This window comes from Zalophus californianus, chromosome 8, assembly GCF_009762305.2.
Source record: "Zalophus californianus isolate mZalCal1 chromosome 8, mZalCal1.pri.v2, whole genome shotgun sequence".
NCBI classification, from domain to species: Eukaryota; Metazoa; Chordata; class Mammalia; order Carnivora; family Otariidae; genus Zalophus; species Zalophus californianus.
This window is the reverse complement of record NC_045602.1, coordinates 77,605,005-77,632,914: the sequence shown is the minus strand read 5'-3', so window position 1 is coordinate 77,632,914 and position 27,910 is coordinate 77,605,005. Positions and strand designations below refer to the sequence as shown.

General features: G+C 37.1%; 1 protein-coding gene and 1 non-coding gene across 4 annotated transcripts in view; both read left to right on the top strand.

Moving 5' to 3' along the window:
* TMEM131 (transmembrane protein 131) overlaps positions 1–27,910 on the top strand; it is a 228,844-nt gene that overhangs the window by 107,625 nt on the left and 93,309 nt on the right. For all 3 annotated transcript variants that reach the window (XM_027621084.2, XM_027621085.2, XM_027621086.2), the window contains one exon: positions 18,710–18,833. In XM_027621084.2, coding sequence (XP_027476885.1) covers positions 18,710–18,833 — 124 coding nt within the window. The remainder of the gene's footprint in view (positions 1–18,709; positions 18,834–27,910) is intronic.
* On the top strand, positions 9,323–9,455 carry LOC113938823. Its single transcript, XR_003525022.1, has one exon. It is a non-coding gene; the product is annotated as a small nucleolar RNA SNORA42/SNORA80 family (small nucleolar RNA).

Here is a 27,910-nt window from a genome sequence, read left to right as displayed (position 1 = left end):
GGGAAACATATCACTATCATTTCTGTCTTACAAAAACGGTTTAGGGGGGCGCATGGGTGGCTCAGTTGGTTAAGTGTCTGCCTTCGGCTCAGGTCGTGATCCCAGGGTATTGGGATTGAGCCCCACATCGAGCTCCCTGCTCAGCGGGGAGCCTGCTTCTCCCTCTCCCTCTGCCGCTCCCCCTGCCTGTGCACGCACTCTCTCTCTCTCTGACAAATAAATAAATAAAATCTTTAAAAAAAAAAAAAAACGGTTTAGGTATACAATGTCAAGATTGCAAGGAACATAAAGTAGAGGCCTTAAGCCAGTCACAATAACATGTCGCCCACAGTCTCCTTCTCTCAAATGCAAGATATTTAATGAAACATGGCACATATTTTGATCTCCATAAAAGAGTTCATTGTTTTCTAACTACTAGTGAGTTTTCGGTCAGGACAGTAAAATTCTCTTAGAGTATGTTTGCTCACCCTAGAGGGGCCCAGAACAGAGACTAACAAACTCCATTCTGAGACTAGGGCATGAGCTGTATTTCTGGTGCTGCTATGAGGGCCAGGAGAGGAGGTTGGCAAACAACACCAAAATCATTAGTCTCAAACACAGAGTATTCTTACTTGGAAAGCATAGCAGCAACCATTCGAGAGAGAGCTTGTCAAAAGTTACACCCAGCTGTTTTTTACTTCATAATTTGTTTTTTGAGAGAGTTGTACAAATTTAATGTATCACTTGAGATAAAGACATTTTCAGCTGTACAAAATGCCTGAATTGAAAGATTCTGGACTGGTGGTTTTAACGTATTTTTGATCATGGATCTCTTGAGGACTAGGTGAAAGCTGTGAAACTCTTCACCTCTCCAAATGCACACAAAGGCACGCAGCGTTGCACATACAGACAGCATTGTGCACACAGGTTAAAGGGTTCTCTAGACATCCCTCTCAAAGTCCATACTGGATTCTTGAGAGGTAGGGAAGAATTCCTGTTCTAGGCCGTAGGTTATTAAGTCACCACTACAGAACTTACTGGGATTCTGCTTATTACACTAGCAGTGCATGTCCACTATAGTAAACTTAGAAAATACTTCCCAGGAGAAATAAGAAAGTAAGAAATTACCAGTAGTCCAGCCACGCAGAAACATTAACATTGAGCTTTTATCCTTCAAGTCCTTCTTCTATGCATCTGTATTTATTTATTGAGTCACAAAAAACATGACTGTATTTTCTGAACATAAACTGTTGTATAACCTGCTTTCTAAACATAATACGTGGTGCATTTTTTTTTCTTTATTCCATTGAATTATCTGTTACTTTCTTTCATGGTATTAAAGAACATCAAATTGTATGGATATATTTGTTCAATTCATTTCTTGTTTTATATTGTTTTAAACTTTTTGTTCTTATAATCAGTGCCGAAACTAATGATACAAACACAGCATGACTTTATCCTCAGGAGAGAGTCCTAAGAATGGAGTTGTGGGATGAAAGGATATGCAGAATTTAAAGGTTTTCAGTTAATATTTAGGCTAGAGAATAGTTTGGTGTCATGAACAAAGAGAACTGATAGGAACTGAAATACCATGAGAGAAACTGTGGAAGTTTATTGCAGGTGTGCAGATGGACATATGAACTCCAGTGCGAGCTGGGCTAGGTAATACAGTGAAGAAAATTATTTGAAGCATAGCATGAGCTCTTAGTTACAGCATGGGAAAGGTATATAGTAGGTATACTGAACTATTCCGTAAGCCAGCAGATTTACAAGCTGCTCTAAAATAGTGGAAACAAAAGAAAAAGAAAATGATCCTCCCATTTTAAACTTTTCTGCGTCCAGTCTGAGAGCACTGAATGGAGCTGGTTTTATCTCACAAAGGTAGAAGTAGGAGTTGGAGGCAAATGTGAGCACGTGTGTGTTAGGGTTCAATCAGTTAGATTTTGTATGTGTGTGAGTATGTGAGTCAGTGTATGTATATATATGTATATGTGTGTGGAGTTTTGTGTATTGGCTTATATAGTTGTGGGAGCTGGTTAAACAAGCCCAAAGTGTACAGGGGCAGGCAGTCAGGAAGGGAAGACCATGAGTAAGTGCTGAAGCTTGATGTCCACAGGCAGGCTCTCAGGGAAGAGCCTGAGGAAGCAAAGCAGTTGCAGATCCATCTGTTGTTTGGAGCCTCTTAGTTCAGGCAAAGGCTACGTTCTCTTTGAAAGGGCTTGCAACTGTTTAAGACAAGCCTACCTAATCTCTCTTTTAATTAATTTAAAGTCAGCTGATGAGGGACTTGAATTACATCTGCAGAATCCCTTCCCAGCAGCACCTACGTTGGTGTTTGAGTGAGTAACTGGAAGAAGTTACTGTATGCTACAAAACGGCGGCTGCCTCCCGTCCATGTTCCAGCTCTCAGGAGAGAGCATCCCACATAACCCACCCTAAGCAGAAATGTATGAGGGAGTTCTGGGGACTGTAGTCCAACCCAGTCAAGTCGGTAGACCACAGAGCCACCACATGGATGTAAACACAGAGGTTCCTAAATTTAGAACTTTGACCCTAGAAGATCGCAGGCAATGTGACTGGAAGAATTTGCCTAGCCATTTTAGAGCTACATTTCTTCTTATGAAAGTTGAAAGTAGAAATTCTGGTACAAAGGAAGAGACATTGTGTGTTTGCACTGCAGAAGGTAAATTATTGGTGGGTTAGGAAGTAACCTATTGCCAAAGGAAATCAGAGAGGTTTTAGGATACATCCTCCTTTAAAGTTATTCTATGTTTGGCTTCCTTCCAGTCTCAGAAGCATAAAGCTTACTTGATTGGAATTTTTTCCTGCATTGACCACTTGTCTTTCCGCCTCTAAAAATCCTTGCTCTTTCTTAAATAAAGTATCATTATTTGGAAAAAAATCAGATTAGAATACCTTAGTACAGAGCGGCCCCTTTCGTGCCCATTAGTTACCTATTCAACATTCCCCCCTCACCTTTTTGTTAATACAGCCCCAGGTTTTTCAGTTATCCTGCCCTTAGGACAAGTGAGCCTGTCTCCAGCTCAGGAGTATTCCTGATTAATCTGAGTCAATTGTAATACTCCCATTCTTGTTTATGATCATTTCAGGGGTGGACGTGTGACCCAGTTCTACCCAGTAATATGAAGTCGGGTCTACTAAAGGATTTCTGGGAACAGGTTTTTTTTCCCCCACTCTAAAAAAGAGACTTACAAAAGAATTATCCCTCTTCCATGCTGGATATTGTCTGCATGCGATGCCTGGGGTACTATGGCAACCATCTTGCAATCCATCAGAGGTGCTAGGCTGAGGATAAAGCCAGCAAAATTTGTCTGAGAGTAGAAAAATGGAAAGAACTTGAGTCCTTGATAATAGTGTTAAACTGCAGAATTAATTGACCCTGGAACCGCCCTACTTTAGGTCTTTTTGTTGGGTGACCTTAATAATCTTGTCTTTCTTGGTCTCTTGTAGAGTACATGACACCACTGACTTCCTCCTCAGATCTTTCTTGGCCTCTACCCTTGTGAACCACTCTGTGTTTTCTTCCTGTGTCTTAAAGCCATTTTTTCTTGGCTTCTTTCAGGGTTCTGTTCCCTGTTTATCCCCTAACTGTAGCTGCTTCTCTTTCCTCAGCCTCTTTGAGCCAACTCCACACTCTCTTATGGGGTGCTCTCTTCCACGCCCTTGACATATGTCTGTGGTTTCCAAACCTGTGTCTCGCCCCTCTTCCCAAACACTACCATGTGTCTCCAGCAACACCTGAAACTCAGTGTGCCCTGCTCTTGCTTTTGTATTTCCAGTCTCCATGAATGGTATAAATCAGTCACCAAAGCCAAAAATCCTGATGTTTCCTGGATTCTTTCCTTTACCTCAGAGCACTCCATCCCTTCCCCCACCAAATCCATTACCAGAATTCTGTCAACTTTTCATGTCTGCTCTTCTCTAACCTTTATTTCTTATTCTTAGCCTTCTCCTCTTAATTCAGGCCTTCATCATTTTTTATCTAGACTTACCATATGCCTGCCATTTTCCAATTTATGATCAACACTGTCAACAGGGAAATCTTTTTACTATCCAAATCATGTCATTTACTGGACTCTTTCCCACAAAAAAAATCCTTTGATGGTTTCCAGATGTCTTTAGGATAGACGCTAAATTTCTCAACCTAAACTCTGTCCTTTACCTTTCTTATGTGCCTCCTCACCCTAGGCCACCCCTGTGGAGAACTACTTACCACTTCCTGAAGTAAGTGGTCTTTCTAAGTGCTAGGCATGTTGTACATACTTTGAGTCTCCCCTCCAAAAGAATTGTATGGATGCTTTCACATAATCAAAACAAAGGAGAAAGAACAGGTAATGAATGTACTCCTAACCTAAATTCAATAATTAAGATTTTTGCCATATTCGTATTTCTGTCAATTTTAAATCATTTGAAAGCAGACGTAGTAACATTTTATTCCTATACTCTTTGGCACACATTTCCATATGTAAGGACTTTGTACATAACTACAGTACCACTATTCATATTGTAAGAAAATTAACAGTAATTACAGAGTGCCTTTATTCCCTCAGTTTTGGTCAATGCTTTAGTTTTTGGTTCTAAGTGATAGAAATCTGACTGAAACTAGAGGGAAAAATGGACATATATTGGAAGGAACACTGAACCAAGACTGATGACCTCACATGCACACACATGAAGAGGGTGCGGGAAGATTTATTATACTCACATAATAAAGCATTCTGGGGAGAGCAGGGTGGGCTCCCAAGCAAGTCTGAAAAATGGCCTGAGAGAGCGGAGAAAGGAGACTGGTTTGACTTTATTGTGGTTGGGGCTGAGGCTGGGGCGGACTCATAAAGTTTGAACTTCTCACTGCATCTAAGAGTGAGAGTACAGGCTTTCTTATTGGCTTGCCCATCTGTGGAATATAAGGTGAGGGGACGTTATGGGGCTTGAAAACTCTCAGTAATCAAATACCAACAATGGAATCAAAGTCTTTATTACTCATTACATCTACTAACTTCTGTCAGCACGCTGGTTATTGCTCTGTTTAGATGTCTGCTTCCCTTCTAGACCTGGCTTTGAAGATAATTTATTTATCTTTGTATCTCTGGCACATATTTCACACGTAACACTTGCATACAGTACATTATCTTTAAATCCAACAAGATTTCCCGCTGATTTCTTTGTTTCAGTTAAATTAACTTTACATTCCCAAGTGTTTTTGCCAGACTGCATTGAACATTTGCTTTACCTTTTCTACTTGATCTGGCAGTGTACTGACTTAATGCCCATGCTATAAATGTTTCATTGACTTGATATGTATAGCAGTAATTTTAGGACTTGAGAAGAATATCCTTAACAGAACACTTTATAATACTTTTTTCCAAAAATTGTAAGTAGAGTTATGATTGCTTACTACCTTGACTCATGCACTGAAGTTTTGCCTTATGTTTTGTGTGAATTGTTTCTACACTGCTTGTGGTCTTTTTGCTAAACCAGAAGTCACTCATATTTTTAAAACACCCTTTGTGGTATCTGAAAAACTTTAAATTGGATAGAATTTACCACACTGAGTTGCATCTGGTGGTCATCCAGGGCTTCCAGGAGAGTTTCAGGCCCTTTAGCGAGGATGCAGCTCTAGGACGTACTCTGGCCGCCTTCCAGACCCCTCTGTACTGACAACTCTGACCATCCTTACTGCCCTCTAGAGCTTCTTTCACAGTAAATCAAGTTAACTTTCTTCAAAAATAGGCTTTCTTTGTTTTCTCCCATTACATTTAAATTTATTCTTTAATTCTATCTCTTTCCCCCTCTCTGTCCCTTCCTTGCTTTCTCTGTAACAATTAGTTGGAACAATCTGGGCATGACCACCTCCCCCCATCCCTCTGCATCCCTCTTAGTTATTTATGCCAATGCTGTTAAATATTTTTCTGTTTCCATAACAACTCCTTTTTTCAAACATTTATTGCAGACTGTGAAAGATGCTTTGGGTGGAAACTTGGTTTACTGAGTTCTTTGGTTTATGTAATTATTAAGTGCAGAAAATCTTGGTTTCAAATCTAAAGCTTAAAATGGAGACCTAATTAATGTCTTAAAAAATGGAAGTTATTAAATAGTCTGTTGCTAAAAACAAAGGTCTTTATTTTCAAGTTAAATTCAGTTCATGAAAGGTGTTTCTTCTAATCACTTTTCATATTCCAATAAAAAATCAAGTAGATTCTCTCTTCTAAAGGGATGTTTGGTTCCTTTTTGCTTTTTCAGTTACTAACTGTTCCACCAGCAGTCCCCTCAGCCCCCAATCTGAAATGTGTATAAAAAGATGCTCGAATTTTGTGGTAATTGAGTGGTACAAAGTACTGCATATTGATTCGGCCCAGTTTCCTGCCAAAAGTTGTGTTTAGTAGAGTGCTGTGTCACTGTCATTCATAGGGTTTGTCTGAGGGTAGTTGCTCAGCCATTTCTTCAGCTGTTTCCTGGCATTGTGTTGTCTTTCTATGGCATGGGAAACTGGCCACTGACCACAAAATTGCAGCTTACTTTCCAAGCTGGTGTCTAGTTCATAGCTGCTTCTTCCTAATTCTTTTGCACTTCAGACTCTTCCGGAGTATGGACAGTCAGTAGCTGTGCACAGACAGCACAGAGAACAGCCATATATTTGATTCTGCTTGGTTTATCTGTAAATAATTCACACTCCCCCCTTTGGCCCTCCTGTCTTTGGAGTAGCCGACAGTAGAAACCAACAGAACCAGCGCTGCAGGCATTTGAAAATCTTACCTGTCTAGCCACGCAGTCTCACATGCTGCTTAGGGCAAGCAGAATTCTAAGATGGTCCCCAAATTCCTGGCTTCCGAGATGCACACACATCTCCCAATCAAACACTAATGTAGATATTGCTGTAAAGGATTTTGGAAATGTTATTAAGGTCCCAAATCAGTTGACCTTTAAGATAGGGAGATAATCTGGGGCCCTGAGCTGATGTCATGAGCCCTCAACATTTGGCTATAGCAGTCATAGACAGAAATGCCGTATTTTCAAGCATGAGAAGTGTTGGATGCAAGGGAGTTTCTTGTGCCAGTTTTGGAAATGGAGAGGGCCATATGGCAAGAGACTGGGAGCAACCTAAATATCACCAATAACCTGCATGAGCCTAGAAGAGGACTTTGAGCTTGAGTGAGTGAGACCCCTGAGCACATCACTCGGTCACGCTGGGCCTGGACTTCGGACTTACAGACTTGTAAGATAATAAATGGGTATCACTTTCAGCCTCTGAGTTTCTGGTAATTTGTTATGTTGCAGAAAACTAATGCACTGCTTATTTATTTACAAGTAAGCATGCATTAGTACTTGGCCAAAGTTTTCCGTGGTTTAGTGTGACTTCTCTTTTAAGTCTCCCACTTTATCATGGATTCTGTTCACATCCCCAGAGAAACTGAGGAGCGGGAGGGTGAGGGGGGAAGCTGTTTATATGAGGTATGTTCAAGGAGGACTCCCTCTGCTTCCTGTGGTGTGGACTGCCCAGAGCTGCAGGAACCCTGCTCTGTCGGAGCCTGCCTAACTAGAGTAGCCTACTGACACCCTTCCTGAGATCTTTCCTCTCTTCCTCTTACTCCAAACCTCTTTGAACAACATAAGTAGATGACCTTTCTCCTCTGAGCAAAGGTTCATTTCTGTAGGGTGTGGCCAGGGCCTTTCCTCTCTGATCCCTCGAAAGAAGAGCAAGGCCAGCCTCAGCCTCATTGCACGCCAAGCATTCTGATCCACCCCCTGCTGCCGGGCCCCAAAGCCATCCGAGCTCTCTTCCTTACCCCATAGTCCTCTCCTGCAGCCGTCTTCTGTCCTGTCTTCTTGAGGGATCCCCCACACTACCTGTCCGTCTTATACTCTGTCTTCTTTATCATAACTGAGATTGATTACACTGAGGCCACAGGAGGGAAAACATTAAGTAAATCAAATTCATAGGGAGGTGAACGACTGGTTGCCACTTAGCCTACAGAACACTTGAATTGTGAAAGAGCATATTTATTGAAGAAAGCATGTTAGTGGGTAAACTTCCAGGATGTAAGGCCATTTTTATTTCTGTGTACTGTTGTTCTATTTATATGTCTATATGAAGCTTGAGGAAAAAGAATTTTATCTTCCATACAGTCTATACAGCTTCTCCCTGCAACATCATGCCCAAAATTTGAGGCCCCAGCTGGATCTGTACCTACTGCCCTACTTTCATGGTCCTGTGACCCCCCCCCCCCCACCTGGGATTGACGAGCCTGTTGGTTAAGGGGTCTAGCTCCTTTTACCAGAGGCAAAAGGAATTCCACTAAGCTTGAAGAGCTTGTGAGGGTACTCAGCTTCCTACTTCCTAACCCTAAATGTGTTGTTATAAGCCTCCCTGTGGATACCCTTCTCTGTCCCTGCCTCAGGACCAAGTCCTGGGTCCACTTTTGGGTTTTTTCCTCATGGTTGGACTATTAAGCCACAGAAATATTTTGGACTTCATGGTGGCTGGGCTGTAAGCCATGGAATGATTCTGAACCAGGTTTTTGCTTCCACATCCTTCCCGCTTGTGGCAAGAGGTGATAGCATCTGCATTGATGAGCTCTCAGAAGGGGAACAAGACTGGGTGTTCAGCCCTTGGAGGCACCAGAAAACATTAACCACAACAACAAAGCTTCATGTCATCATTATAAAGAAATCGTCAAGTGATGTGTAAAATAAACCACAGTGCAGACCATTATCAAAACCATTATAATGTGTTAAATGTTACAAAAGACAAGTGAATAATTCTTATTTACATAATTGGTGAACCTCACGCAGACAAACCTGACTTTTCTGTGTGATGTGGGAGAAGAGACTGTTATTCCATTCTAGAAATGACAAAATGTTTAAAATAATCCAAGATTAAACTGTAGATAAAGCTGCAGAAGAACTGAATAAAGTGGTAAATTAGATTTTGATGTTGATTTAGATGATACAGAATATGAAAATCAAGTGAAAAAATCTGACTATATTAAGTCAGTTTGAATACATGAAATTCTGACCAACTTCTGACTTTAAGGATTAAAAGAAAAAAAAAGACTATGAAGTCCCAGTGAGGAAGTTAGACAAAAACCTATAAGGAAACAGACTAAAATTTCTACTTGGACAATAAAATGACCTTTGAGTGTATTTTTTGTAATGTTTAACTATAATACTTCCCACCCCGAGTTCTGTAATACTCTGTTTTATGTAGCATTTGTTAAAGTACTTTTAAAATTGAATTCTTGAGGGATCATATTTAATATATGGGGCTCACTCTCTGACTAAATGTGATTGAGCATTATACAGTTACATAAGAATCAGCTATAATGCATGGGTTTGGATTTATGGCAGGCTCGTCCCCCTGGGCCTCTCAGTGCTCTGAGCCAGAGCAAACTGTGGCCCCGAACCATTGCCTGGCCTCTGTGCCATAGGCTGCAGGCACTGAAGCAGGTCGCACAGTAAAAGGGAAAAAAAAAAAAAGAAAACTATAAAAATAAGCCAGCATCATTATAAAGCTGGCTCAAATATAGGCCTTCAGCGAATACCTTTTGATTCACTGACCTCAAGTAAACAGTTCACATAGCAAAACCATCTTGACTGTTGAGGTCACTCTAAACAAACAAACAAAAAACCTTTAAATGCTTTATTCTCGTTTTATATGATGATGCTTAATGATTGTAGAGTAGTGTTACTTTCCAGAGTATTCTTATACTTTACCATAACACTGTCTTTACCTTTTTTCATGAAATATACAGACAGAAAAATGCATAAGATATATATGTAGTTTTACCTCTGCCACCCATATAGGTATTATTATATATTTTTAGTTTATGTGATTATATCTTAGTATACAAATATTGTGATATAGCTCATTCTGAGGTTTTTTTGGCTTTATTGAGATATAATTTACTTGTGACATTCTATAGGTTTAAGGTACACAACATGTTGATTTGATATACTTATATATTGCAGAATGATTACCACTGTAGGGTTAGCTAACACCATCACATCACATAATTACCACTTCTCTTTTGTGGTGAGAACATTTAAGGTTTTAGCAACTTTCAAGTATATAATACAGTATTAATAACTATAATTGCTATGCTGGACATTAAATCCCTGGAACTTACTCATCTTCTCACCAGGAGTTTGTACTCTTTGACCAACATCTCCCTCTTTCTGCACTCCTCGGCCCCTGGTAACCACCATTCTAAGTCTCTGTTTCTATGAGTTCAGCTTTTTTAGATTACACATATAAGTGATATAGAGTGTTTGTCTTTCCCTGTCTGACTTCATTTAGCATAATGCCCTCAAGGACAACCATGTTGTTGCAAGGGGCAGGATATCCTTTCTCATGGCTGAATAATATTCCTCTCTCTATATATACATACCATATCTTCTTTATCCATTTATCTGCTGACAGACACTTCAGTTATTTCTATATTTTGGCTATTGTGAATAATGCTGCAGTGAACATGGGGGTGCAGATATCTCTTCGAGGTCCTATTTTCATTTCCTTTGGATATGGGAAGAAGTGAGATCGCTGGATCATATGGTAGTTCTATTTTTTAATTTTTGAGGAACCTCCATATTGTTTTCCTTAGTGGCTGCATAGTTCATTCTATTTCTTACCTTTTTAAGGGTCCATTTTTGTTAGATGTCCATCTGTTCTCTTATTTCTAACCATAATAGAGTATCCACATTTTACCCATAACTCTTTCTTCAGTGGCTATACATATTGCCTCTAGTAACCCCACCACCACAAACAGCCCTGCAGTGAAATCCTCTTACAGGTTCAGTATGGACTGTCATGAGCATTTCTTTGGAATGTAAGCCCAGGAGTGGAATGCATAGGTCATAGAGTGTGAGTGAGTACACTTCACTATCTAGGTATTGCCTGATTGCTTTTGTGAGTATCTGTACCACTTTATACTCCTAATAGCAGTGCATGTGTAGTTCCACATCCACATATTTGCACTAACCTTTAACATTAGCCAACCTTCTAATTTTGCTAGGTAAATAGGGATAATGTGATACTTCATTGTTAATTTTGTATTTCTCTGATTGCTATTAAGTTAGAGTATCCATCTCTTTATATTTTCCCAGTGGAAGCCTGGTTAAGCTGATTCCTATCTTTTTTTGATATGTCCCATTCACCTTTGAACATTTCTTTGCTTTCTGATTCAATAAGACATTCTAGACTTTCTTCTCTTTTCCTTGTCCTAGACCTAGAATTAGCCAAAAGTACAAGAAGTCCTGGTTTCTTTTGTTGGGGAGTGACATTTCAAACCCATATCTGGGCATTATTGCTCTGGACGTCATTGCTTCTAGGCTTATGTGAACAGATCTATGGAAAAACATATGCATATATATATTTTTTTTTTAAGATTTTATTTATTTATTTGACAGAGAGAGACACAGCGAGAGAGGGAACACAAGCAGGGGGAGTGGGAGAGGGAGAAGCAGGCTCCCCGCTGAGCAGGGAGCCCAGTGCAGGGCTCGATCCCAGGACCCTGGGATCATGACCTGAACTGAAGGCAGATGCTTAGCAACTAAGCCGCCCAGGCACCCCAAAACATATGCATATATATAAATGCATATATATTGAGGTACCTGGGTAGCTCAGTCGGTTAAGCATCTGACTCTTGATTTCAGCTCAGGTCATGATCTCAGGGTCGTGAGATCAAGCCCTCTCTCTAAAAAAAATTTAAAAAATAAATGCATATATGTAAATCATGTCTCATACTGATAATTCTGATTCATGTTTTCCCAACTCAGATCTAGAGTCATAGAGTTCTTCCTCATTTTTCCCCATTTTGTACCTGCATTTCACTCCCCCCCCCAATTAATTGGTAAAATATTATCTTTAAGTATGTAGTAAAATTTGCCAGTAGAGAGTACTCCTGGGCTGGAATTTTCTTTGTGGTAAGGTTTTAAATTATGAATTTAATTTCTTTAATAGTTTTTTGTTTTATTTTAAGTGTAGAGCCCAGTGTGGGGCTTGAACTTAAAACCCTGAGATCAAGACATGAGCTGATATCAAGAGTTGGACACTTAACCGACTGTGCTACCCAGGTGTCCCTTTAGTAGTTTTATTTTTTGTAATGCTTACATATATTTTTTTAATTTACCAGTTTTGGTAAGCTGTGTTTTTCTAGGAGTTTGGCAATTTCAGGATAATTTTCAAATTTACTAACCTAAAGTTGCTAATATCATTCTGTGATTGTTTTAATGTTTGTAGCATCTGTAGCTGTAACTCCTTTTATCATTGCTGATATTGATATTTTGTGCCATCTCTTTTTTCTTTCTCAGTTTTGTCAGGTAGTTATCAACTTACTAGTTTTTTACCCCCGAGACCTGTGAACTTCTGACTTCATAGATCATCTCTATTTTACATCTTTTACTCCGATTGATTTCCACTCTTATTTTAACATTTCTTTTTTTGTACTTTATTTAGATTTAATTTGCCGTTCTTTTTCTAATGACATGGATGCTTAACTCATTAACTTTTAGGCTTTTTTCTTTTCAAATATGTAGATTTAAATTCATGAATTTTTCTGTAAGCACAGAATGAACTGTATTATACAAGCTTTTAGTGAGTTCAGTTTTTCATTTTCATTCAGCTCCAGATAGTTCTTAATTTTTATTCAGATTTTGTCTTTGATCCATGGGTTACTTACACATGCATTGATCTATTTACATATTTATAGGGAATCGAGTTATCTTTTTGTTATTGATTTCTAGTTTAATTGGGCCAGGACTAGAAAATTATGCATATAAGGGGTGCCTGGGTGGCTCAGTTGTTAAGCATCTGCCTTCAGCTCGGGTCGGGGTCCTGGGATCGAGCCCCGCATCGGGCTCCCTGCTCAGCGGGAAGCCTGCTTCTCCCTCTCCCACTCCCCCTGCTTGTGTTCCCTCTCTTGCTGTGTCTCTCTCTGTCAAATAAATAAAAATCTTTAAAAAAAAAAAAGAAAGAAAATTATGCATATAAAAGAGTTATAAACAAAGAAGAGATAGAATAGAAAATAACTAGCAAGATGGTACTTTAACCATATCAATAATTACATTAAATATAAATAGTTTAAACATACCAATTAAGAGACCAAGATTTTCAGATTATAAAAGGTAAGACTTCACTAACAATAGAAACCCAAAGTATAGGAAGCAAAACAGACAGTTGAAGGGAAAAACAGACAATTCAGCATTAATAGAGTCTTTAGTACTCCACTTTCAATAATGGATAGACTATCTAAGCAAGAGATAACAAAAGAAACAGAAGTCCTGAAAACAGTACAGAGCTCCTAGGCCCAGTAGACATCTATAGAACATTCCACTCAACAACAGAGTACTTACACTGTTTACACACACATAGAACATTCTCCAAGATACATCATAATGCAAGCCCCAGTAAGTTTTGAAGTCATACAAAGTATCTTTTCTGTTAACTTCATTCTCTAATTAAATAAACTGGAAAACAATACAGAAAAAAAAAATCTTGAGGTATTAAGCAACATATTCTTTAATCACCAATGAATCAAAGAAGAAAATCAAGAGAGGAATTAGAAAATGCTTTCTGATGAGTGAAATGAAAATAAAACATACCAGAACTTATGGGATGCAGCAAAACTATTGCCCAGGAAGAAACTTACAGCTGTAAATGTCTTAATCAGCAAAGAAAACAAATCTCAAATCAGAAACCTAACCTTCCACCTTAAGAAACTAGAAAAAGAAAAATAAGGTAAAAAATAATTAGAAAGAAATAATGAAGACTAGAGTAAAAACAAATAAAATACAGATAAAAATAATAGAGAAAATTAATAGAAATTGATTCTTTGAAAAGAGCAACAAAATGGACAAACCCTTAGCTAGACTGACCAAGCAATAAAGAGAAAAGACTCTCAAATTACTAAAATCGGGAATGAAAGAGGTGACATTACTATCAACCTTATAGAAATTTAAAAAAGGATTATAAGGGAATACCATGAACAACTATATGCTAACAAATTCATTAACTTAATTGAAATGGACAAATTCCTGAAGACACAAATTACCAAAACTGACCTAAGAAGAAATAGAAAGTCTGAATAGACATAAAAAGTAAAGAGTTTGAATTAGTAATCAAAAAACTTCCCAGAATGAAAGCTCAGAAGCACAGAAAGCCTTATTGATTAATTCTACCAAAAATTCAAAGAAGAATTAATACCAATCCACTACGAACTCTTCCAAACAACAGAAGAGGGAACATTTCCCAACTCAGTATGTTAGGCCTGCATTACCATTTTACCAAAACCTCACAAAGACGCTACAAGAAAACTATAGACCAATACCCCTTTTGTTAAAATTCATCCACAAAATAATAAAAACCAAAATCAGCAACACATAAAAATGATTATATACCGGGGTGCCTGGGTGGCTCAGTCGGTTAAGCAACTGACTGTTGATCTCAGCTCAGGTCTTAATCCCAGGATCGTGAATTCAAGCTCACATCTGAAATTCAATTAATATAATATACACCATGTTAATCCAATAAAGGGGAGAAAAAACATCATGTCAGTAAACACATACACAAAAAGGATTTGAAAATACATCCTTTCAGGGTAATAATACTCAAAAAAAAATAAGACTAGAAAAGAATTTCCCTAGCCTGATAAAGAACACCTATGAAAGTCCCACAGCTAACATCATATTTAATGGTGAAAGACTGAAAGATTTCTCCCTACATCAAGAACCAGGGCAGTTATGCAAGAAAAAGAAGCAAAAGGCACCCAGATTGGAAAGGAAAAAGCAAAACCATCTCTATTTTTGGATGTTACACTCTTGTATATAGAAAATCGTAAGCAATCCACTTAAAAAAATTAGAATAAGTGAGTTCAGCAAGGTTACAGGATATAAGATCAATATGTAAAATAAATTATATTTCTATACACTAGCAATGAGCAATTAAAAATTAAGAAAACAGTTCCATTTATAATAACTCAAAAAGAGTACAATACTTAGATATAAATTTAACAAAAGTAATGTAAGACCTGTATACTATAAACAGCAAACCATTGTCAAAAGAAATTAAAGAATTAAATAAATGGAAGCCATTTCCTATTCATAGATCAGAATAAAGATGGCGATACTCCCTAAATTGATCTATGAATTCAGCACAGTCCCCATCAAAATCCCAACTGACATTTTTGTAGAAATGGACAAGCTGACCTTAAAATTCACATGAAATAAGAGGGATCCAGAATAGCCATTCTTTTAAAAGGAGACCAATAGAGAACTTTCAGTGCCCAATATCAGAAACTTTACATAAGCTTTAGTCAAGACACTGTGACACTGCCATAAGGAAAGACATAAATAAATGGAAAAGGATTTAGATCCCAGAAATAGAACTTTACATTTATTGCCAGTTGATTTTGACACGGGTGCCAAAACAAAAGATAAAGAATAGTCTTTGCAACAAATGGCGCTGGGACAACTGGGTATCCACATATGAAAGAGTTAAGTTGGATCCTTGCCTCACACAAAATTAATTCAAAGTGTACCATAGAGCTAAATATAAATATAATAAAGCTAAACTATAAAACCTTTAGAAGAAAATACTGGAATATATCTCTGTTATGCAGTGGTTTCTTAGATATGACTCCAGAAGCACCAGTGATAAAAGACAAAATGTACAAATTGAATTACATAAAAAATTAAAAACTTTTGTACTATAAATGATACCATCAGGAAAGTGAAAAGACTCCACACAATGGGAGAAAATACTTGCAAAAATCTCATAAGACAATTAATCCATATTGTATAAAGAACTCTTAAATTTTACTCTGTTAAGTACAGGGTTTCCTTATCTCTCCTTGTTGACACTTCATAAACCCTTTCAATTAAGAATTAGTTTATATTTGAGGTGCCTGGGTGGCACAGTCAGTTAAGCCTCCCACTCTTGGTTTCATCTCAGGTCACGATCTCAGGGTCATGAGATCAAGCCCTGGGTTGGGCTCCTCACTGAGTGCAGAGTCTGTTAAAGTTTCTCTCCCCTTCTCCCTCTGCTCCTTCCCTCCTCCCTACGTCCCTTCCCCCAACGTGTGTGCATGCACTCTCTCTCAAATAAGTAAATCTTTAAAGAAAAAGAATTAATTTGTCATTTTTTTAAAGTTTGGATTTTACCCATTAATTTTGTCCATAATCTTAAATATTCCCATAGTCCATCTTCTAAATATTACCATTTCTAGTTATGCCCTACATATCTGCTTCTCTTTTGTTTCTTTTAGCTCTTTTAAAGTATTCTATATATTTTTTTCTTGCTGAATTCTGAACTAAATTGTCAGTGTGATCTTCCAACCCACTAATAGATTTTTATCTACCTTTATACATTATATTTTTATACTAATATTTTCTTTTTCTATATGATTTCTTACTTTGTTTTACTAATGTCTTGCCATATCTCCTAAATATATCCTATTGTGCTTATTTTTAGTTCTTGGTTCAACTTTTCCAACTTCAGGTGTGTATTATGCAGAACTTACCAAGTTAAATATACTATGACCACAACCAGCCCCAAAATCTTAGTGGGATGTAGACTGAAATCAGCACTCCTATCTGAGAAATGCCATTTCTTGGAACAATGTGCAAAGAGGAAAGAGTAAAAGATGATTTTTAAAACTTAATTTTATATGTCCCTTTTACTCACATTTCATTGGCCAAAGAAAATCTTATGGCCAAGCCTAATGTTAATGAAGAGAAGTATAATCCTCTCACAGGTTCTGTCAGCAGATTAGGAACACTACAGTTTACCACAACATGGTATGTTTTCTAATTGATTATACTCCTCACAGATCATGTTATTTTGATGTGTGAACTTAAGAGCTCCTGTCCTGTAATGCATATTGAGGTAAGGCAGAATACCAAGCCTTTTTGGTTCTTTTGTGAATTTAAGAGGGGAGATTATCCCCAAGGAAGAAAGATCCAGTTCCACACTCACAAATGTGTAAAAACTGGTAATTGTCCTATGTTGGCCACCACTCTATCTGATAGTGCTTAAGCAGAATCATCGGGATGGAGGTGTCTTCCTAAATTGCAATCAAATAGCTCTTGGTCTTTGGAGGACCAAAGAGAGGAGTTAGAGGTGGGTATGCTCCACGGTAGTTGATTATCAGATTTTTACCTTTCTAAGCCCCTCTGCTGTTCCAGTTTGACAGGGCAGGCTCTGATTGTCCCAAGGCAAGCAGGGAAGGAAATGGAGAAGAATAAAGTTTTGAAGACTTCCTCTACCCTAGCCTCTGCTTGTCATCTTAGGCTATTCTTTGTCCCTCACTTTTCCCCGCCTTCCAGTTCAAGGCAACCTTCTGTTCCCCCAAGGGTTTCTTGCTGCTTTTTAGTTAATCCTTGGGATCAGTACCTTTCTGTAGCTTCTGCATTTTTCCAGCATTGTTGTTTGTGTATGTATGGGGGTGGGGTGTTCAAGAAGAGCAGGCATGAATAAAATAAAAATGTGGACCAGAATAGTTGCCTGAGGAGAGAACCTTGTGAAAGAAATTGTTTTTGAATTAGAAAATGAGGATTTGGATTGGCATAGAGGATAGGGAGGAAAATGCAGAACAAAGAGATTGGTAAAGGCATGGGGGGCTATGCCCATGAAACCAGCCTAGGCCAGGTTGGAAGGCTGTGAAAACATAGGGAGTTAGTTACTTGTTTAGGTTGAGTGATGTCAGGTTAAGGAGGACCTTAATTTCCACTAGGTAGGGGTGTGCAGGGGAGCAAGCTCACCCATGCACACTCTTACCAAGTGCCTGTGCTAGAAAACATGGAGACTACACGGTGCATATATAATGTAACCTTTGTCCGAAATGGTGCTGATAATCTTGTTGAGGAAGTAAGAGTGGTGCCAATTAAATGATTAGAGAGTATTAAGAAGAAATGTAATTTATATGCAGAATTCTCTGATGCTGTAGGAATCAGGAGGCCTGTACAACTAAGATTAGCTGTGTACATACTCAATGGACTACATAACTGAGATTTCACTTTTAAGACAAACTATAATGTGGATGCCAAGGAGAACATTAAAATACATCTGTGGGTATCAGACCACTGAGCGTGTGTTTTATGTTGTTACTTTGAGAGTAGACAGTTTAGTATAATGGGTTAGAACATGGACTAAAGCCAGATGGTCTGGATTCTAATTTAGATTCCAAGTATGACTTTGGACAAGTTAAGTAACTTTTCTGTTCCTCAGTATCCTCATCTATAAAATGAGGACAATAATCACCCCTAACTCATAAGGCAGATCTGCTCACATAACTTTGCCACTCAGTTTTTCCTAAATTGAAGAGCATTTATCAGTGGAATTTGGGGAGAAGAGGACATGAAAATTTAAAAGAAATAAAAAGAATTAGTAGGAAAGCAGGGTGGTATTACAGAAAGCAGTGCAAGCATCTGACCATTTTGTTCCCTCCCTGCTTCCTCACTGGACTGTAAGCTTCCTCCAAGCAAAGACTTGCTTCATCATATCCCAGCCCCTGGCTCAGTGTGTAACATAAAATTGCCATTCACCATATATTTGTTGAATGCATTTTCATGTGTAATTTTAAATATAAACCAATTTATAATAGTCTTATATGTTTGGATATGTATTTGTCCAGTAGTTTAGATATTTAATTTTTTTAACAACTAGAAATGATCTTTGAAGTATTTGTGACAAGTTTTTTTTTGTTCTTTTTTTTTACAGGCCAGTTGGAATGCCAAAAATGGAAAAAGTTTACTTACATAATCCTAGTTCTGAAGAAACTATTACCTTAGTATCAATATCTGCTACAACATCACATTTTCATGCATCATTTTTTCAAAATAGGGTAAGTATTTCTACTATAAATGTTTCCCTTGAGTTTGAAATTGAAATGTCTAGATTTTTTTATGTATAATTTCATTTTGCTGTAATTGAAATCCAGTGTGAATGTTCCATATTTGTTCTGGGTTTCAGTTTGCCCCATTTCCTAAGAATTACCACTTCTACTCTTAAACACACATTTTTTTTCTCAACGTGGAACAACTTAATAATTCCACTTTGAACCTAGGCACTCTGAAAAATGTAGCAGTCAGATCGTAGTTGATTTTTTTTCCTTTTTAATAATAATTCCTCAGCACTGTGTTAGTTTTCTATTGTTCCATTATAAACTACTACAAACATGATGGCTTAAAATAACACCCACTTATTAGCACATAGTTTTTTTTATAAGTCGTAAGTCCAGTGGGCTCTTTGCTCGGAGTATCATAAGGCTGTAATTAAGATGTCAGCTGGGCTGAGTCCTTGACTGGAGATTCAGGGAAAATCCACTTCCAACCTCATTCAAATTGTCTGCAGAATTCAGTTCCTTATGCTTATAGAATTGAGGTCTCCATTTCATTGCTGGCTCTTGGCCAGGGATCCATCTCAGTTCCCTAGGGCGCCCAGATTGCTTGTCACCATCTTCAAGCCCACAGTAATGCGTCATATCTCCCTCATGCTTCAGGTCTCTTTGGCTTCCTCTTCTGCCACGAGTGGAGAAAATTCTGCCTTAATCATGTCATCAGGTCAGGACTACCTGGATAGTCTCCTTTTTGATGAACTGCGTCAACTAACTAATGACCTCAGTGACATTTGCAAAATCCCTTTTATTGTGTAATATAAATAACCACAGGTGTGGTATCTTCTCATAGTCACAATCTCAGAGATTAGGGCAGGAAATTTGGGGGTCTGATTTAGAGTTCTATCTACCACAAGTATCCTCTAAAATTTAACTTTATAATCATTTTTGTAGACAGTATGCAAACTTGTAATTAAAAAAAATTATCTGACCAAAAACTGGGGTCTTCAAAAATTTTGAATTTGAGACAATACATAGATTAAGCTTTAATACATAGACTGCTAAAATTAACTAATAAATGAGCTTCCAAGAAAGCTAAATAGCAAGTATCAGAGGGAGGTAAATGAGTGGAACTTAATTTCATCCTCCTGGAGTTTCCACTGGACTCCTTTGAAGAGATAGGACCAAATAAAAAGGATCTTTTTTTAAAGCAGCTAAAATTTTATAAATTATTGAGATTTTACATTCCTCCTTTCAAAAATCCTATTTCATCATATGCTGTCCTTAGCTAGCAATTTCTGGAGTAAAAAAGAAAATGACATAATTTTGGCTTTTTTAAATTTAAAAGTATTTTGGGGCGCCTGGGTGGCTCAGTCGTTAAGCGTCTGCCTTCGGCTCAGGTCACGATCCCAGGGTCCTGGGATCGAGCCCCGCATCGGGCTCCCTGCTCAGCAGGAAGCCTGCTTCTCCCTCTCCCACTCCCCCTGCTTGTGTTCCTGCTCTCACTATCTCTCTCTCTCTGTCAAATAAATAAATAAAATCTTAAATAAATAAATAAATGATAAAAATTTAAAAGTATTTTATTAGCAAGGAACTGATGAGTTAGCATGTTACTTTCAGTAATAAAAATTTTATTTTTGTGGTACTCATGGAAAATGCCCCTTTTCTAAAATATTTCTTAAAATAAATTTTCCTGGAGTTATTTTTTGTTGTTACCTAAGGGATGTTTTCAGAGCTTTTATAAACATGCTGATGTTCTCAAATAATAGAATGCCTGTGCTGGGGAGAGACTTACGTATTCATCTAGTCCAATACCCTCATTATACAAATGAAGAAAGAGCTCAACTCCAGAAGGGTTTGCCCCTGTCATGCAGTTAATGACAAGAGCCAGGTTGAGGGTCTAGGTGCTCTGTTGTCCTATCCAGTGATTTGTATCTTATTAAGCTATGGTGTGGGACATATATGTTACCACCTGCATATAGAGATGCACTTATGTGTAAATGCAACCACCCAGCTCCCGCGAATGGCCAGTGTGCAGAGACATGTTGGGTTAAAGGGCAAAATAGTGAAGTGAGAATGGAAACAGTTTAAAAATAGTTCACAACTGCATTACAGATTTTATTTTTAACTCATTAATGTTCTTTGCTAATTCGAGCAATGTTTTGTTGTTTTTAAACGCCTAAGCTTCACCCTTGATAAAGGCCAGGGTTTTCACTTTTTTCATGTTTTTATCATAAGACTAGACCAAATACAGATGGTTAACAGGGACCATATAAATAATGTAAATGAGATAAGCAGGCCACATGGAATGAAGGTGACCTGGGGAGCATGTGGCCTCTCCAAAGGGATCAGCCCGCACTTGGCTCCAGCTGGTGGTTACCATGTGGGAATGTAAGCCCATACCCAGTTCTTCTTATGTTCCAAGAAGAATCAGAAATAGGAATTTTTATATGATATCTTCCAGTTTTTACACATTGAAAATAAATTCAGTTTTAGAAAGACAGATGGTGTAGACCAAACAAAACAAGCTAACGGCCACTAGCTTGACATTTCCAAACTAGACTCTCCCAGGACTTATTTCTACACATGAACTTTATGCAAAGAGAAGAGTTTTTCTGAAAATTCTTCAAAAGATAAACTAAATGTATATGTTAGTCAAAGGATAAGTTAAAAATCAATAAGTGTTTTCCATTGTCAGGAGGTAGAATTAAACAATAAAAATAATCTATACCTATCAAAATCTACAGTTGAGTCACCTAGATTTAGCTTCAAAAGAAGATAGCCACAGTCTGTGCTATCTTCTCTTACTTTCTTCTTCTTCTTGGTTTCCATCTTAATTTCCTGCAGTAAGGTGTGGACTCCAGCAGCTCAAGAAGTGGAGGGGACGAATGGAATGTACTCTTGGGGGAAGAAATAACCTTATTTCCCCTCCACTTCAATTTTATGCCTACATTAAGAGCCTTTGGTGAAAGATGAAAAGAGTCTTCTCGTGTCCAGGAGAGCAGACCCTTTCTGTAATTTTATTTTAACTCTTTGTCACCTTCAGAATTCCTGGTCAGATCTTATTTCCTTGAGAATAGAACATTTTCTGTAACACACTTAAGTTTTTGGTTATTTACCAATATCATCTCTATATTAACTAACCAGTAGGAAATAGAGAAAAGAGTAGTTGTTTTTTTAAATGACCAAGTTTTATATAACCATATAATAACCCACAGGCAAATAACCCCCTTATTAAGGTCTTGTTTTAACCTGAAAATCAAGAATAAGGGTAATAAGGAATGTGGTTGTGTGACAATTTGTTTTTCTATATATGACTTCTGATAATTATCTGTTATTTGTAATTACCTGTTAATTAACTATAATTGTCTAGTTAATTATACTTACAATTTAAAATTCCATAAGATTGCAATTTAGACCTATTCATCTTTCATGACTGTATTTATGTATTACATACATAAAATATGTAATATATGTTTCATATCAAAGAATACAGATTTTTTTAATACTCTATTATAATAGTCAAATTTTTATTATGGTAAGAATTATAAAAATGTAGTGCCTTACAGACACAGGTAGCAAACAAATTATTGTTTCCTTGATTATTTAGAACTTTTTGATTGATTAAATTTTCATATAATCTGAAGATTAACTAGGAAAACATTGTTTCAATCTGTGACTAAAATTAAAATGTTTTAGCCCACATATTTTACTATGCTTAATTAATATCTCTTCTCATGGGTTGAAGGTCATTAATGAAAATTAATGATTATTTTTAATTAGATGTAGAACCCTGGACATTATTTATTCTATTTCAGGTTAAACTCTGATATCCATGCATGTTAATGGGAATTGAACAAAATGTGATCTAGCAGTAGTATGGAAAATTATTATGTGGATAATAAAAAGAATGAACTGATCCATATCTGTTGATATATAATACTATGTTATATGTGTTAATATGTAAGAAAAGCACATTGTAGACTAGAATATGATGCTATTTTTATAAAAAGTAGAAAATATGGACATATTAATAAGAGCCAGAGTAAGGTACAGATAGGTTAACTGGGTAAGCTGAAAAGGATGAGAATGGGGGAAGATTTGTTACATCTTGGCCCTGTATCCCCAACTAAAACAAGCACTTAACTACTTTTGCAATTTAAAACATGTAAGAGGGGCGCCTGGGTGGCTCAGTCGTTAGGCGTCTGCCTTCAGCTCAGGTCATGGTCCCAGGGTCTTGGGATCGAGCCCCACATCAGGCACCCTGCTCGGCGGGAAGCCTGCTTCTCCCTCTCCCACTCCCCCTGCTTGTGTTCCCTCTCTCGCTGTGTCTCTGTCTAATAAATAAATAAAATCTTTAAAAAAAAAAAAAAGTAAAACATGTAAGAAAGTTTAAATTAGAAAATAGTTTACCATCTGTGTGGAAATAAGGAATTAATTAATTTCACTAATATTCTTAAACACCTACTACGTGCCAGGCACTATGGATTTATCCCTGAACAACAAAGATTCTTCACTTATACTTCCGGGGGGTTTGGGTGACAGCAGCAGCAGAGGGGAGGCAAGAGAAGTAAATAAATTTCATAAAATAGTAGATGATGAGCAGATGATTAGATGATGAGCAGAGAAAAAGAGTAGGATAAAGGGACTAGGAGTGCAGTGGGAGGTGTGGTCCAATTTTTTCTTTTTTAAAAAAATTGTGATGCAATTGACATTTAACATTTTGTAAGTTTGAGGTGTACAGTTGACATATAACAGTGTGTTGATTTGATACATTTATATATTGCAATATGATTACCACCATAGGGTTAGCTAACACCTCTGTCATGTCACATAATTATCATTTCTCTTTTCTGGTGGGAACTATTAAGATCTAGTTTCTTAGGAACTTTGAAGTTTATAGTATTATGTTGTTGTCTATGGTCACTATGCTCTGCATTAGATCTCTAGAACTTCTTTTTCTTCTGCATTTGTACCCTTCAACAACATATCACCAATTGCCCCATCATCCAGTCCCTGGCAACCACCATTCCGCTCTCTGTTTTTACAAGTTTGGCTTTTTTAGATTCCATATAAGTGACAGCAGAAAGTATTTGTCTTTTCCTGTTTGGCTTATCTCATTAAGTACAATGCCCTCAGGGTCCATCCATGTTGTTACAAATGGCAGGATCTCCTTTTTTTTCTTATGGCTGAATAATATTCCGCGGGGTTGTGTGTTTGTGTGTGTGTATACTATATCTTTTTTACCTATTCACCTGTTGATAGACACTTGGGTTGTTTCGATATCCTGGCTATTGTGAATAATGCTGCAGTGAACATGGGAGTGCATATATCTCAATAGCCTGTTTTCATTTCCTTTGGATAAGTACCCAGAAGTAGGATTACCAGATCATATGGTTGCTCGATTTTTAATTTTCTGAGGAACCTCCATACTGTTTTGAATCAGTTTACATTCCCACCAACAGTGTACCCTTATCTCCACATCTCATCAACACTTGTTTTCTCTTCTCTTCATAATGATAGCCATTCTAACAGTTATGAAGTGATATCTCATTGTGGTTTTGATTTACATTTCCCTCATGATTAGAATTGTTGAGCATCTTTTTGTATACCTGTTGGCTATGCCTTCTTTGGGAAAATATGTTTATTGATCTGCCCATTTTTAAATCAGATTTTTGGGTTTTTGTTATTAAGTTGTATGAGTTTCTTATGTATTTTAGATATTAACCCCATATCTGACATATGATTTGCAAATATCTTCTCCCATATTATAGGTTTTCTTTTTGTTTTGTTGATCTTCTATTTTGCCATGCAGAAGTTTTTTAGTTTGATATAGTCCCACTCATTGATTTTTGTTTTTGTTGCTTGTGCCTTTGGTGTCATACTCAAAAAATCATGGCCCACGCTAATATCAATGTTTTCTTCCGGAGGTTTATTGTATCCGGTCTTATGTTTAAGCCTTTAATCCATTTTTAATTAATTTTGGTGAGTGTTGGAAGATACAGATCCAATTTCATTTTTTCTGCACATAGTTATCCAGTTTTCCTAACACCATTTGTTGACCAGATTACCTTTTCCCATTGAGTGTTCTTGGCTTCCTTGTCAAATATTAGTTGACTGCATGTGCAGAGATTTATTTCTCGGCACTCTGTTCCATTGGTCTGTATGCCAGTACCATACTGTTTTAATTACTGCAGCTTCATAGTATAGTTTGAAAGCAGGAAATGTGACCCCTTAAGCTTTGTTGTTCTTTCTCATGATGGTGTTGGCTACTTGGAGTCTTTATGGTTCCATACAAATTTTAGGATTGTTTTATCTATTTCTGTAAAAAATGTCTTTGGGATATTGCTAGGGATTGCTTTGACTCTCTAGATGACTTTAGGTAGTATGGACATTTTAACAGGCAGTTATCAGTGTATTAATTCTTCAAATCAGTGAAAATGGGATATCTTCCCATTTGTGTCTTCTTCGATTTCTTTCATCAAGGTTTTGTAGTTTTCATAACAAAGGCAGATATTATGGGTTTGGTTCCGGACCACCACAGTAAAATGAGTATAACAATAAAGGGAATATCACAATGAAATGATTTTTTTTTTAGTTTTCCAGGGCACATAAAATTTATGTTTACACTGTATTGTATTCTGTTAAGCACGCAATATCATTATGTCTTTAAAAAAAGTGTATATACTTTAATTTTAAAATACTTTATTACTAAAAAATGCTAACCATTATCTGAGCTTTCAGTGAGTCATAATCACTAATCACATATCACCATAACAAATATAGTAATAAAGAAAGAGTTTGAAATATTGCAGGAATTACCAAAATGTGACACAGAGACACAAAGTGAGCAAATGCTATTGAAAAGAAATTACACTGATAGGGGCGCCTGGGTGGCTCAGTTGGTTAAGCGACTGCCTTCGGCTCAGGTCATGATCCTGGAGTTCTGGGATCGAGTCCCGCATCAGGCTCCCTGCTCAGCGGGGAGTCTGCTTCTCCCTCTGACCCTCCCCCCTCTCATGTACTCTCTCTCTCTCATTCTCATTCTCTCAAATAAATAAATAAATAAATCTTTAAGAAAAAAGAAATTACACTGATAGACTTGCTCAGCACAGGGTTGCCACACACCCTTCAATTTGTAAAAACAAAATAAAACAAAGTACAGTATCTGTGAAGTGCAATAAAGTGGAGCGCAGTAAAATGAGGTACACCTGTACATCTGTACATCGTTCACCTCCTTGGTTAAATTTATTCCCAAGTATTTTTTTATGCCTACTATGAACAGGATAGTTTTATTTATTTCTTTTTCAGATGTTTCATTGTTTATACCAACACAACTGATTTCTGTATGTTGATTTTATATCATGCAAATATACTGAACTTGTTCATTAATTCCAACAGTTTTTTGGTTGAATCTTTATTTAGGATTTTCTCTATATAAAATCAGATCATCTGCAAATATGACAATTTTACTTCTTCCTTTCTGATTCATATGCCTTTTATTTCTTTGTCTTGCCTAATTGGTCTAACTAGGCCATCCATTATTACTCTGATTAAATGTGGTGAGAGTGGGCGCCCTCATCTTTTTCCTGATCCTGGAGGAAAAGCTTTCGTTTTTGTTGTTGTTGTTGTTGTTGAGTATGATGTGAGCTATGGATTTTTCATATGTGGCCTTTATTATATAGAATTGTGTCCAATCTGTACCCAATCTGTTGAGGGTTTTTATCATGAAAATGTGTTGTATTTTGTCAGATGCTTTTCTACATTGAGATGATCATTTGATTTTTATCTTTCATTCTGTTAAATGTGTATCACATTTATTGATTTGCATTTTTGAACCATCCTTCCATCCCAAGAAGAAATCCTACTTGGTCATGGCATATAGAACTTTCAATGTCTGTTGAATTCAGTTTGCTAATATTTTTTGAGAATTTTTGCATCCATTCATAGATGGTATTGGTCTATAGTTTTTTTGTTTGTCCTTGTCTGGCTTTGGTATCAGGGTAATGCTGGCTTCATAAAACGAATTTTGATGTGTTCTGTCCCTTCGATTTTTTAGAAGAGTTTGAGAAAGATGGCATTAATTCTTCTTTAAATGTTTGGTAGAATTCATTAGTGAAACCAGCTTATCCTGGGGTTTTCTATGTTGGGAGGTTTTTGATTAGTGATTCAATCTCCTTATTCACTGGTCTATTCAGATTTTCTATTTCTTCCTGATTCAGTCTTGGTAGGTTGTATGTTTCTGAGAATTTATCCATTTCTTCTAGGTTATCCAATGTGTTGGCATATAATTGTCCATACTAGTCTCTTATGATCTGTGTGTTTCTGTAGTATCATTTGTAATGTCTCCTTTTTCATTTCTGACTTTGAATATTGTCTTCTTTCATGGTTTGTATAGCTAAAGGTGCCAGTTTGTTTTATCTTTTTGAAACCAGCTCTTAGTTTCACTGTTTTTTTCCTTTTTGTTTTTCTCGTCTCTATTTTATTTATTTCTGCTCTGATTTTTATTTCTTCCCTTCTGCTAATTTTGGACTTGGGTTTTTTCTTCTATTTCTAGTTCCTTGAGGTGTAAAGTTAGGTTATTTATTTGAGATGTTTCTATTTTCTTAACATAACGCATTTATAACTATAAAGTCCCTCTTAGAACTGCTTTTGCAGCATAGCATAAGTTTTGGTATGTTGTGTCTCCATTTTCATTTGTTTCAGTATCTTTTTTGGTTTCCCTTTTGATTTTTTTTTTTTTTTTGACTCCTTGGTTGTTCAGGGTTATGTTGTTTAATTTCCACACATTTGTAGATTTTCCAGCTTCCGTTTTGCTGATTTCTAGTTTCATACGTTGTGGTCTGAAAATGTTATGGTCTGAAAATATACTTGGTATTATTTCAGTCTTCTTTAATTTGCCATAAGACTTGTTCTGTGTACTGTCATAAGGTCTGCCTTGAAGAATGTTTTGTGTGCACTTGAGAAGAACATGTTATTTGCTGCTGTAGGATGGAATGATCTATAAATGTCTGTTAGGTCTATTTGGTCTAATATATGGTTCAAGTCCAACATTTCCTTATTGATGTTCTGTCTGAATGATCTAT